At 40.1% G+C, this 13,852-nt stretch overlaps 1 protein-coding gene across 3 annotated transcripts in view; it reads left to right on the top strand.

Moving 5' to 3' along the window:
• The window catches only part of DOCK11 (dedicator of cytokinesis 11), an 88,878-nt gene extending 79,870 nt beyond the window's left edge, over positions 1-9,008 (top strand). For 2 of the 3 annotated variants that reach the window (XM_068957599.1, XM_068957600.1), the window contains exons 48-53: positions 464-610; positions 1,722-1,932; positions 2,283-2,473; positions 3,102-3,202; positions 4,732-4,870; positions 7,365-9,008. In XM_068957599.1, the coding sequence (XP_068813700.1) occupies positions 464-610; positions 1,722-1,932; positions 2,283-2,473; positions 3,102-3,202; positions 4,732-4,870; positions 7,365-7,487 (912 nt within the window). In that variant the 3' untranslated portion in view covers positions 7,488-9,008. Of the gene's footprint in view, positions 1-463; positions 611-1,721; positions 1,933-2,282; positions 2,474-3,101; positions 3,203-4,731; positions 4,871-7,257; positions 7,271-7,364 lie in introns of all 3 variants that reach the window. The other variant, XM_068957601.1, reaches the window with a different exon arrangement.
• The last annotated feature ends 4,844 nt before the right edge of the window (positions 9,009-13,852 follow it).

Genomic DNA, 13,852 nt, shown 5'->3' with positions numbered 1-13,852 from the left:
TTTTCCTTTTAGCCTACACAAAATCCTTCTCTTTAGACTTTTCACGTGGCTCTGCTCTCAGTTCTCATTCAACTAATGTATCTTTCTACTCCTTCTCTATGCCTGTTTTTGTGTTTTTTCTCGTGCTTGCCTCTCTCTGTGCTTCCTAAAAGACAACCTCTGGCCAAAACCTTCTTCCACATTGTTCGGATTTCCCATCCGTCCTACTCGAGGCTTTGTGTTCAGCAATCACATGCTTCTGCTGGTTGAGGAACTTAATTTTTTATACAATTTTTGAAGGGGCCTGTTAAACAGACCACGTTCAGTGACACTTTATCTAAGCCACAACCATATAAACCTCCTTGACTTTCTGAGATGTTAGTGTAAAGTTACTTTCAAAGTAGCAAATCTAAAATAAAGTTTCCCGAGTGAAGAAACTCATTTGTTTTTCACTTTGTGTGTGTGTGTGTGTGATTAATGCTAGACGTTCTTTGAAGAAGAAGACGGGAAGGAATACATCTATAAAGAACCCAAGCTGACGGGCCTCTCGGAGATCTCCTTCAGACTTCTTAAACTGTATGGAGAAAAATTTGGGTCGGAGACTGTAAAAATTATCCAGGATTCTAACAAGGTAGAGTTAAACGGAATAAACAAGGTAACAAAATGCTATTAGCAGTGAACGTCAGGGCCACGTACTAGGCTATGCTCTGAAGAGTGTGATGAAATATCAGTTGTATTCCACTAATACCGTTCTGCCAGCGGGAAGGAGGAAGCTAGCCCTGTCTTCTTCCTGCTTACAAGCACCCTGCTTCCAGTTCCTTCTCTCATCCCCCTGCCTCAGTGTGGACATGTTACATACCTTGATAAGGTTTGGTGCTGATCTGGCTCCCGCGTGGAAGTAAATGAATTGGGAATTACGAATTGTAAATTTGCAATCCACATCTCACTGAGCCTTGTTGTCAGGAGGAGTTAGGAAACCGCACAAAGGAGCAGATGGTTGGAAACAGGGTTACTTGTTGCTGTGTCACTGCAGGTCTAAAAGAATGTCCTTTGTACCCTCTTGCAAGCCCTCCTCTTTATGGTGCAGTTTTGGGGGTTCCCTGGACATGAATCCCACTCGTGTAACTCTTTCTGCACAGACTGCCCTGCTGCACACTAGTCTGAAATACGCTGTTATTCTCACTGAACATAAAGCCTGGAACAGCCGTAGCTCCTTCTGCTTCCTTGGAATATCCATTTATCCTCACTGCAAGGGATGTGCACATCCTTGGGTTGCAGCTGTGGTTATATATAGGTTACTAAAGATAGTGCTGGAGATCCTAAAGTTTGCTTTGTACAAGCCTGAAGATTTGCATGCCACAGCACAGTACTGTATAGACGCTCACTCATGGCCTGGAAGCAGTATGGTCGTATCAGAAGGACTAAGTAGGTCAGGCACATGCTGTGTTGATGGATACAGTGATATGGCTCTCTGTTCCAGATGTAGCTTGTTTGGCACCAGATGCAGTATTTCTTGTGCCACGCCTCAGTATCTTGTAAGTCTGCTAGCTGACGGCCTTTGCACCTTGCCATCGCAGCTGAGATCAAAGGGAGCGTTTCGTGTGTCATTTGCTTGCATGCAGCGGGGCTGGGACAGCAGGGAATCACAGCAGCCTGATTCAGACTCCGGTGGATAGAAGAACTGATTATCAATGAAGTTCATAGCCTTTATCCTTCTAGTGAGTAACCCTTTTATTTCACAGGTAAATGTTAAAGACCTTGATCCTAAGTATGCCCATATTCAAGTGACTTATGTGAAGCCCTACTTTGAAGAAAAAGAAATTTCTGAAAGAAAGACTGAATTTGAAAGAAATCATAACATCAATAGATTTGTGTTTGAAACTCCTTATACTTTATCTGGAAAAAAGCATGGCAGTGTGGAAGAACAGTGTAAAAAGAGGACCGTTCTAACTAGTAAGTACAAGCATCTAAACATGAGACAATAGGTATCAGGAGCTATTTTTAGAATATTTTAGTACATTGAAATATCCAAAACAAGTCAGAAATTCAGTTGCTTAATCAGAATTGTGATGCATTGTTCTCACTGGAGGGAGGGCTTTGGAGGACAGTTTACCTTATATTTCTGTGTGCAAACGTTTACAAATGAATAAGTCACGCTGTTAGATTAGAGCCTTGTTCAGGATTTCACATGTACTGAGTAAAACCCTGAGGGCAAGGATTTGCCTGTATTTGTTCTATGAAGAATAGTCCCATTTCTTGAAAGACTTTTCAACCTGTAAACTTCATTTGCTGTTTTTTGCTAGCCTCGAACTCCTTTCCATATGTAAAGAAGAGAATTCCAGTCAATTACGAACATCAGGTTAATTTAAAACCAATTGACGTCGCTACTGATGAGATAAAAGACAAGACAGCGGAGTTGCAAAAGCTCTGCTCTGCCAGTGATGTTGATATGATCCAGCTGCAACTCAAGTTGCAAGGCTGTGTTTCTGTGCAGGTAAGACCCGACGTCCTTTCAAAATTATGTTTATATACATATCTCAAAGTGAGTCATCTTGTAGCAATGCAGAACATTTACTTTCCAGAAATCATTAACTACCTTGTTTGCAGCACTGCAGCCATAATCCTGTCAGCACAACTTACCCTGCCACATACAATTGTACGTCTGCAGGTGGCTCGTAGCAATAAGCATTTTGTCCAGTTGTGTTTGCAGCGTCAAGTAAAGCATATTTGCACGTTAGCTGGCAGCGGGTGGATGCTGAAATACTCTTACTTCTTGAAAATTGCTCTGTAAGCATCAGGCAGAAATAGCCTTTTTGCGAACCTGGTTTCTCTCCAGACAGGTAAATGACTTTAAAACTCAGACCACATTACTTATAAATATGAGGAAACAGACTGTCTCTTTGTTTTTTATCTCCATTTATCTAGGTTGTAAAAAACCTAGATAGAAAAAGTAATACTCAGGTTTGAAAATTTTGGATACCTCCTGTGACATTAGTAATGCAGAACTGGTGGTATTCAAATAACATGCTAACAGTTTTGTTTTACTTGAAAACCATTATACCTTCATAACTACTTCAGCAATTCAACTTAAACTCAAGCTTAAATTTTTTTTTTTTTTTTAGGTTAATGCTGGTCCCTTGGCCTATGCGAGGGCTTTCCTAAGTGACAGTCAGTCCAGCAAATATCCTGCTAAGAAGGTGAATGAATTAAAAGAAATGTTCAGGTAGGATTTCTAATGTAATAAAAACTAGCCAAAGAGTTAGAATGGGATCATTGTTTTTCTTACATTTTTGTCTGCCTCCTAAATCAGCAGGTGCTGAATGCTCAGATGTGTCTTATAAAGATCCAGGTCTCACAGGGTTTTGGGTGCTCAGAGGTGCGAAGGGGCCAAAGTAACCATTTCTGTCAAGACTTCCCAAGCTCAGGGCTGTGATCTCCACGGGGAGATCTCCGTGATTGTCGTCTTCAGCTGTTTGTGTGGGTATTTGAGGCTATAGTGCAAAGAAAGTATGTTTGAGAAGCGGACTTGATAGCTTTATTTTCAGAGATATTTCATATTATGCATTGTTTCCCCCAATCTTTCCGAAGGGATTTTTCACTAGAAAATGATGGATTTTAAATATTCCAAAGCAAATCCCTTTCCAGTTAATCATCCTCAACATCGTTCTTGTTTCTGTTGCTAATTTTTGAAAGTATATGACCTGAAACAGGCCTTTTTTTTTTAAACTCTCCGTGCTGTCCCTCAGAGTAAGTGCTTATAACGTTGTCCTTAACCGCCACGTAGACGGAGTGCCCTGGCAGCTCCTGCTTGCCCTCAGGACAATGTGCTTCCCCACCTGCCTTTGCCAGGGCATGTCCTGGACTTTCAGGAGCAACCAGTCACCCACCAGCTCCTCCATTCCTTTACTGGGTGCTGGTGACTCCTGTTTCACCCACCAGTCACTACGTGGAAGGAGCAGACTGGGGCCACTCCTGTTTTCCTTTGATGTGTTGAGTAACCTAGCAAACCATGGAAGGAATAAGGGAACGATCACTGAGCCTGCCACGCGTGGAGGCGGAAGGGAGGGAAGGCATTTCCACTTTTCAGCCCTGCTGTGCAGCCCTGAAGGACAAACGTAATCACTGTGCTTCATACACACAATCCTGGAAAATCCCAGGCACGCTTTGTTTTGTCATTGTAGTCTGAGAACTAAGGAGAAATATATGCCTGTGAAATGAAGTGAATAAAATGAGCAACATCAAGCAAGAAAACAGTATTGAGAACCGCCCCACGATCTAAATTTCTTTGTGGATGGTGTGTCCGCTCTTAGCAACTTGACCACGAGCACGAGTGCTGCATCACGTACATCCAGATCGGTCAAGTCCCACCATTGCCTTCCCGGCTGTGCATCACCACGGCCTCCCTCTACTCCCCCCACGTGCAGCTGCATGGGCTTGTCTGTGAGCTGCAAGCCATGTGTGGGGCCAGAGGTGGCTGGAAAGGTGTGAGACCACTGTGTCACACTGCAGGTGTGTATTTGCCATTAATTGCAAGCCCAGGCTCAAAGGAACACCAGCAGAAAGCACACTCCTGCACAGTAGTCCCTCCCCACCACCCGCTCCACCAGGTCAGTGATACCCCCTAGGATGTGACTTGTCTCAGACCTTGGAGAAGAGAATGGTGGAGAGATTTGCCTGTCTGGTCAGTGGTACGCTTGGGTGGGTTAAGCCTGGGACAGTGTAATGCCACAAGCTCCTTCCTTTCATCCGCAGGAAGTTTATACAAGCCTGCGGAATTGCTCTGGAACTCAACGAGCGACTCATTAAAGAGGACCAACTGGAGTACCACGAGGGACTAAAGTCAAACTTTAGGGATATGGTGAAGGAGCTTTCTGACATCATCCATGAACAGGCACGTACTGCGTACCCACGGAGCTGGTCCTCTGCACTTGAAAACTAGCCACGATTCTCCTCACACTATTTAACTAAATATAAAAACATGAGTCACAGAATGTGAGAAAGTAAATGATGCACGTGGTGAACTCCTAACAACCCCACTTCTGTTGCCTGCAAGCCCCGTTGTGGCCTTGATAACAGTGTGCTTCAGGGTGGAGTCTGCAGAGATCCGTATAGCTAGTTTCCTGGTTTATGTGGTCACCAGAAAGGCTGTGCCATGTCTTGCCTCATGTTTTCTGCATTGCAAGAATCCTGTGATAAGGGTCAAAAATCGCTAGCAAAAGTGCAATTTCCTTTGTTATGTCCTGCCTAAGTTCCTTTTTTGTTTTTCTTTAAAATTTATTTTCTTTGAATTCTGGCCTAATGCCAATGTGCGGTTTATATGCACTGTTACAGTATTTATCCTAACTTAATTGACCCATATCTTAACTGTTTTCATGGATCTTTATAGGAAAATACATTTTAATAATATCATCAGAGAGGTGAGAGAGTCAACGAGTAGTTGCTCATCTACCTAGTATCATGCTGTGAAATAAGATGAAAACTGGCTTTCTGCAGTAATCTCTGTACCTCTGCCCTTTAATTTTGCCTTCATTATGACAAAAGTATACATATATAATATCAAGCATATAAAGTGAACAGTACAGACTTCATTAAGTGATTCATCATTCTTGAAATTTAGAAGAATGTTTTCAAAATTTCCTATTTACTTTACATACAGTAATTTAGCCTTTCACTTTAGATCAGAAATATAACTGGTTAAATGAAAATGAATAAGCATAGAGGAGTTACACAAAACATTGTTTATTTACTTTTTATGCAACAGTTCCATGTGTGACTATTAATCATAACTGCAACGTTTTAAGTCCGTAAAAATATGCAGACAAATTCCACATAGTTTAAGCAGTTGTGCAAATTGGTACAAAAACGTGCAAGTGACAAAATGATATAACTGCACCAAATGATATTTGGAAATCAAGCTTACTTAGAATGAAATAATGTTTAGAGAAGTCAAATAGTATGTTGGCACAGGTGAGTATAATGTCATTTCAGGGAAACAAAGTGCAGTCTCATGATGGTGCTGAATTTTGCTGTAGGAGTATAGTGAGGATGAGTGACTGCTGTACTCCCCTTCCTTTTGTTAGGAGATTTCCCTGCTGCTCTGCCCACAACTACCATTTTCTTAGTGGGCCAACTACTCATTTTGCACATTCAGCTTTTTTTTTTCAGTTTTACGTTGGCAAGTTTGCTGAATTTGCTCAGAAATGTTTGTTCATAGGAGTTGCCACCTGCTTACTCTAAACTGTTTGCAAGTAAACCTCTCCAAAACATTTGATTTGCATGCAGCTGCTGGAACTTTTGTGGTTTCTGAATTCTGCAATATTCAAAGTGAAAACAAATCATACCGTTCTGCATCTCAGCAGTACAATGGTTAAAAGTATCTTAGAACAAAGAAGCATTATTAAAGTACACGCTATTACCTATATATGTATTTACAAATCCACCGTCTTGTTCTCTTTGGTTAATGGGCAAAATATTATTACAGCAACTGAAACGTTGAAGTCAAGTGCTCGTTGAGAATGGTAAACTTTTCATTTTTTTCTCTTTGGCTTTAGTATTTTGTATTACATCCAAAAGCAGCTTAAACCATCATATTTACAAGCACTGTTCTTCACGGTTGTACACCATTATGTAAATAACTGCTGACTTGAACTTTATATTTCCATCAAATGGCCTAAATATCTAATAATGTAAACATAATTAAGCATGTTTTCTTCTTCTGCAACGTTCCTCATTTAAACATAAAAAGAAAATTAGATTAATTTAGGGTTCTCATTACGAATAATATACCCTTTTCTAAGTATTTTCAGTGCCCCCAAAGCCACACAGGCCCTGCACCTCTTTTGGCAGATGGGTAACTCACTGGGTCAACCTGCAACCTATCCAAAAACAAAAAACTAGTGAACTGCAGATGAATAGATACAGGAAACCTTGGAGAGTGGCAGAATACTGGATGCCCAGAAACTGTTTATGATGGCCAGTGGTCTTGGTTTCAGTAATGTAAACTCAGACTAGCTTGTTGAGCTTACTGATGAAGGAAAGAATGAAAACCAAGTAGTGTCAGCTGCTTCTAGAGCACCTCTCACAGAAGAAGACATTAAAATTCTGATATTGTTAAGGTATAATCAGAAATTGCCATACGGAGAAGATTCCTTCCTAAATTGGGCAGTCTTAACTGAAAGCTGTCTAGTAATACATAAAACAGTGTATACATGCATGCTACAGAAATTGCTGAATTACTGTTCTTTCTCATTTCTTTGTTATGCTGCCTTTGTGAAACAGCTTTGAAGACAAGGTTGGCTATCTCTTTTGCATACCTTTTTAAAAAACTGGATTATAGTCATGAACAGAATTTTTTACTGAATTTGTGACCGTTTTGTTTTGTGTAGATGTACCACGAAGATACAATGCATTCACCATGGATGCACGACTCCCTACATGTCTTCTGTGCCATCAGTGGAACATCTGGTGACGGAGGTTACTGCTCGCTTAGACCCACTGCTGAAATATAAACATGCCAGTGATATTTTACACAGCTTTCTCAGGAATACTTGAAACTGTGCAAAGGATGTTAAAAAAAATCCATGATGAGCAAAGATTCTTTTTTTTTTTTTTTCCAAAAGTTACCCTGCTTTCACCCAGGGTGCTTGCTTATTTTGCTGAGCAACATTGAAAGTGCCTGGACATTGCACCACTGTGCTTGTTTTCTACTTTTTTTTTTTTTTGGTTAAATGTATAACAGTACATGGAAAAGCAGTTATCTAAGTATGTATTGAATTGCTGAACTATGAATTGCAGTGGTAAAGGTACTGTGTAAAGTTGTACAATGGAATATAATAAAATGCAAAACTACTTTGTACATAGAAGGAGCATAAAGTGTATAGAAATTAGCATTATACCACACTTGCTGCTAAAAGCTTTCTCAGGCAGGGAACACAAAGAAGAAATTATAGTCACTAGTAAGAGATCTTCCTCTTCTGGAAAGTGGCTTGGGCTCCATATGCCCCTTATGCGCTCACATAATGAGAGTAAACTCACCCTTGCCTGGAATAATAAAAAGCTAATTCAGAAACTGTAATTTTCAAACATCCCCTGTGCAGATAATTCTAAAGTAACGATGTCCATGGTAGCTGAGCTTAGTATGGCTCTTTTCAATTTTGGCTTACCATGCGTGTTTGCAGGGGCATCGATCACAGTCACTAAAGACAACCGAAGAGATTTTGTCCTCTGATACTAATTTTACTCTTTACCATTCGTGGCTTCACACAGATATAAACTGCTAGATTTGCATGCAAAGATACAGAAATTATTAGAGGATACCTTAAAGTGAGTAGGGAATTATGAAGTGCTGAGTTGGGTATTATACAGTGCTTTCAGAAAAAAAAGTAATAATCTGTAAGATCTGTTTAAAAACAAAAAAGTGCAGTACACTGAAATGAAATAACTCACACAAATTTGTTTTTTTTAACGTCATATGACATACGTGTTCCCTGTTGTTAGACAGATCTGTTTTCTGAGAGCGTGTTATTTTTGTCGGGCAGGTGGTTGGAGAAAATGTATTTTCCAGACGTCCTTTATTCCTTCTCTCCCCCAAGCTTTAAAACACTATCTCTGTCTCTCTTAATAGGACACTTTCAGATACAGGAAGAAGAAAACAGATCAGCAATTCTTTTATTCAGCCACATTTTTAATGCCTGTGTTTTTCAGAATCCCATCAATTGTAAATATGGTTCCAATAGTTCATAGGGGAGGGTTTTTTTCTTTATTATACATAACAAAATGCCATAATAATAGGACTCCAGGTAGGTTATTTAGCTTGGTTATAGTGTCTATAAAATGTTAAGATTCTGATTTCTGTATCAAAATTATCTCAAATAGTAAACGGACCACATTTTAAAAATGTATACTGTGCATGATTCTAAATACCTAAAATTAATTGTCTTCTGAGAAAGAAATTCTGTGATCCCTAAATTCACCTATAAGTTGTTGTTGCAAGCAAAATACAGATATGCCTGTATAACAAACAGACCACATTTCTGCTTGTATGTGCTTTTATGCCAGGCAGGCTCCAAATTTAGCTTAACAGAAAGAGGAAGAGAGACTAGTATGTTTAATTATGGTTACTACTTTATTGATTTTCATCTTTCAGCAAAGAATATTTAAAGGCAGATAGTGAGAGTTTTCCAAATTACTTCTCTAAAAGATAGTGAAGTTGTTCAATGGTGGACACGTTAAATGATTATTTAGGGTTAGCTAAAATCCTAACATCATTACTGAGGACACATTTTGAATACAGTAAGCAATGGTGAGCAATAGATGTCCAAAGGCTCTTGCACTATACCGCTCTTAAATACTACAAGTAAACTGATAGTTTTTCTGGAATACAGTGAAATTCTTATTCGTGTTTTTGGATGTCTTTAGTGTTCCAAGATGATATTTGTTGCTATTGGAATTGTCCAGTCATTTCAGTTTAATATATTGGCAAGCTGTCTCTGTAATTCAGCCAAAAAAGTACCTACCACATAGCTTCAGTTAGAATATTTAGTTATTTCACATATGCTTTTTGAAGCAATGCATTTCAGAATACACACTTATATGCAGTTTTGATGAATAACAAAAATGATTATTCTAAGGGTTTGCCTCCTGTCCTGCAGGTAAGCAATTCTACTGGTTTTGTGATAGGAACATCTCACAAGAAAATTTGTCCTTTTTAGATAGGTCATAAAAAGACTAGTAACAAACAAGCTTGTTTACATATATATAGAAATGACAGGGAGATGGTCATTAGATATTTTACAGTTGTATTTTGGCAACTGTGCCAAGAAAGTATTCCCATTTTCTCTTCCTATCCTTTTCGTAGGCAATTGTCGCAGTTTAAAGAAAGTTCTCCAGATTTTTTTCTTATTTCTGGTTGAAATAGTTTAATTCACAGATATCTGGGGACTGTACTATTTATGTGCCTATTTTTTAATGTAACCAGTACTCACGTGAGGTACTTCCCGTTTGCTGTCTTTTTTTTTTTTTTTGAAGAATATAAATGTTTATTAACACTTCAGTTTTTCCTATTCTGTTTAATCCTAAAAAATGGTTGGGTGGTCTGTAGAAATTACTATACGTATTTAAATTACAACCTGGCATGCACTCTTTCTATATATCTATATAATATATCTATGTAGCTAGATGTAGATGGATACAGACATATAGATGCGTACACATATTTTACACATACACTTCTAATTACTTTTGCTGCAGAACTGCAGTACACCACACTAAGTCTGCAGAACCGATGCACTAGTAGTTCTGCAAGCCCTCAAGTGTTTGCCTAAAGGAAGGAGAAACAGGGTAAAGTGTCTGTCAGTGAGGAGTAAGAACACTTGGTTGTTCTCAGTATCAGGACTATTTTGGATAATGGTATGTGTTAGAGCCAGACAGTTTGCAGATAGGATCTGCAGAAGAACACGGGGTCTGCCAGCACTTTATTTACAAGGAACGGCTCCAGAGATTTATAGACCTGCGTGGGATGGAGTGGGCAAAGTGTAAACATTTACTCTCTTCTCTTTACTCTCTTCTCTCTTCTCTGCTTTTCTGTCTGCAGAGAGATTAGACGGTAATATTTTAAGCCAAATAACTTAAGAGTTACATTTGTTTCCCCCAAAAATCTGGAACCTGGAATTCACTGCAACTAAGGATGTATTTCTACATATTACTCAATGTTCTAAATTTCTTCTGGAAACAGGAGAAATTTTCATTACATAGGCCAACAAATGGAAAATTATGGCTGTGAGAATATCTGTAGTTTGTAACATGTTTATGTTGTTTCAGAAGTCTTTGGGACGTATAGCACATGGTATTTGGATATAGAATAAGATTAACATAGGCATAATGCCTTCTCTCTGAAAGTAGGTTCAAGTTTCCCCTTCTTGTACAGACAGTCCAATTAACTTCCCAGTAGGCTTCAGAGTAAGAGGGGAAAAGTGACTCTCTAGTTAGACATAACTGAGCCCAAAGGACTAGAAGAAAACCTAAGTGGCAAATACGCTCAGAAACCTCATACACATTAAACCACGTCGTATTCAGTTCACCCACTTAGGAGACTACTGCGCTGGAGCAAGGATGTTGCGTCTGGAAGCTGGGGTGTAGGACAGTTCATTTGATGCACTGAGCTCTGAGCGCTTCCTTCCTAATTAAACAGGGGCTTCTTACTGCAATTAGGAAACTGCATACAGCTAATTATTATGCAGCCACAGGCTGTGGCACTTCTTTAAATAACGTGCTTATGTCAAGCAGTGGTGAGCCAATCGTGATCTATACATGGTATTTCAGCTATTCTGGATGTAATTTACATTCTTATCATGTAAATTTAACACCTGCTACTGCATATGCCTAACAGAAAGGCTTTTACCATGCACGTTGTATACACGTATGTTGTATAACCCCAGTTTAAGCTTCTCGGCGTGATGAGGGAATGGTACATGCCATTAGCCTGAGTTGCTAACCGCTGTCCCTTTGAATCCCCGTGAAATGCAAGAGCTGCTCCAGAGAATTCTATGACCAGTGATACAGTATTATTCTCTTTATTCGTAATTTCTCTTTCTTGACAAATCAGTAATTTTGACAGAAAGCAAGGGCAAAATCGCCTTGCAATTGATCCAGGGAAGGGACAGTTCCTGCTCACCAAAAAAAAAAAAAAAAAACAGGAAAAATAAGTGTTGCAATAGGCACATTTTGCTTTTTTTTTCACTTCACAGAACAAGTGTTTTGAAGCTAATGCTGTTGTACCAAAACAGAGTTAAATGAGTTCTTGCATATGCTGCCTCTCAAGAAGGTTACTGTAATAAACCTTTAAATACGTAGTGACACCAAATGAAATTGTTGACACCGAATTATCCAGTAGCAAATAGAGGATGTTGATTCAGAAATACTGAAGGAGCACGAATAGCACGCACCCAGTTCTGAGGATCCCAGAAATAAGATTGACCAGAGACCGAATCTAGTCATACAAGAGTATAAATAGAAGCAAAGCATGAATCGCCGGTCAGGAAACGATAACAGCAAATCACTCTACTTTCCTACAGAATATTCAGTAAGCTGGTGATCAGGTTTTTGCTTCATTTTTTATTTCCTATTTTCAAACCCAGATTTCTCCTCTTTAGGGATGTATTTTCTCTCACTGGACTCCAACCAGCTCAGCTTAAATGGCTAGATTCAGCTGCCAGTATACTAACATATATTCCAAGCATATGCAGCTATAGCGGATATTCTGTGACATAACGGAAGTCAGTTATACTATTGTGATTTATCTCGCACCATCTGATAAAAGACAAAAAAGATAGAAACTTGGGCTAGAAAGTGGGTCCTTCTCAAAGCACCACAGCTTTATGTGGAAGCCTAGGAATGGCAGATCTCTCCAAGCATGGACTGCACATAGCCACTGGGCCACTAGTGGAAACTTCCTTTTAATTTTGAGGTGGAACACCTTGTTCCGGCCCTTCTGACTGCTCTGGAGTTGTGATCTGTTGATCTCAACTGTCCTCTCTTCTGCCTCTGAGGCTTCCTATGTGGCCTTCTTGCAAGCCTTGGCAAAACATCCAAGTCCATTCCCTGGCTTTTCTTGATGAGTAATAGAAGGCATCCCTTGCCAATTCAGTAGACCTTAGTATTTTGGGAACTGTGAACAGGAGTGTTGATGAATGGACTCATCAACAGTAGTAAGTAGCGATTTCCTGGGGAGGGATACAATTTTTGCACAGGCATACTTGGTTCCACATCTACCCTAAAGCATCCTTCACGGGCCTTGGTTCTTATTCCACTTAACGTCGGGAATCCAGTGATGCTCGGGCAGCAGCTAGGGGAGAACTTGCGGAGTTCACAGCAGTTTTGATCACACGTGCCGCAAAACTCTAGACTCCCCTCAAGGAATATGAGGTCAAAAAGGCACAGGCTCAGTGAGTCACACTGGGGCTTTTATCTCTCTCAGTTTTGGCTTCTTGTGTTTCAGGTCCAACTGTATTTGAAATGACTGAGCCTTTTTTGAATCGACGCCTTCCATCTCCTGAAGATCCTGTAACTGTCAGGTGAGACAAGCTGCTACAAAGATACCAAACTCACTTTACAGCAGTTTACTCAAGCACTATTGGAGTGCAGCTCAATATAGGCTGCAAAATCAGAGATGATAAGGGAGGAATTTCGCAATTAGCATAAACCAGCTGTAGATTCTGCTGCTCCCAAAAGGGTCAATCCCATGCAGCCCCGTGCTGCCGAGTACTGCTGCCTCTTGTTAGACCTAATAATCATGCAGCCATACCATGCATTAGAGTCATTTGCTACTCTGATTTAAAGCACACACATAGAAAAAAAAAACTATCAACTTTTTCTAAATGCATCAGCAAATCAGTGCAACTCACTGCCCTGCAATAAATATGATCACTAGCTTCAATTAGGTGAGGGGGAAAACAGCAGGAACGCACAGCCAAGTGCACATCACCAGCATGGTCTTAGATCAGCTTAAGTCAAACATGAAGCCATGTCCCAAGTAAATATTTAATAGATGCTTTTAAAGATACCTCAGGTGTGCATATGTGCGCTCCAGTCACTACAGTCTGGATATATTGTCTAAGAAGAACATTACCAAAATACGAGATTTGCAACAGCAAGAGGCAGGACAGGACTCAATGAGATTGAGAAACCCAGAGTCTCGGGGAGGTGGTAGAGATCAAAGACGGCAGCAGGCGTTCTCGTCGCCGCACAGTCAGGACTGGGCTGCAGAGACGAGCCAAGTTGTTGCAGCTGGATTGGCTGGGGGAGGAGGGAGGCAACTGCAGGGGAAGAACATCGTAGCAGCCTCCAAGAACGGGCAGGCGGCCAAAAGCGTGCTAAC

The sequence above is a fragment of the Struthio camelus genome, chromosome 11, assembly GCF_040807025.1.
Source record: "Struthio camelus isolate bStrCam1 chromosome 11, bStrCam1.hap1, whole genome shotgun sequence".
Classification (NCBI taxonomy): Eukaryota; Metazoa; Chordata; class Aves; order Struthioniformes; family Struthionidae; genus Struthio; species Struthio camelus.
Note: the sequence above shows the minus strand (reverse complement) of the source record. Positions and strands in the feature narration are given on the sequence as shown.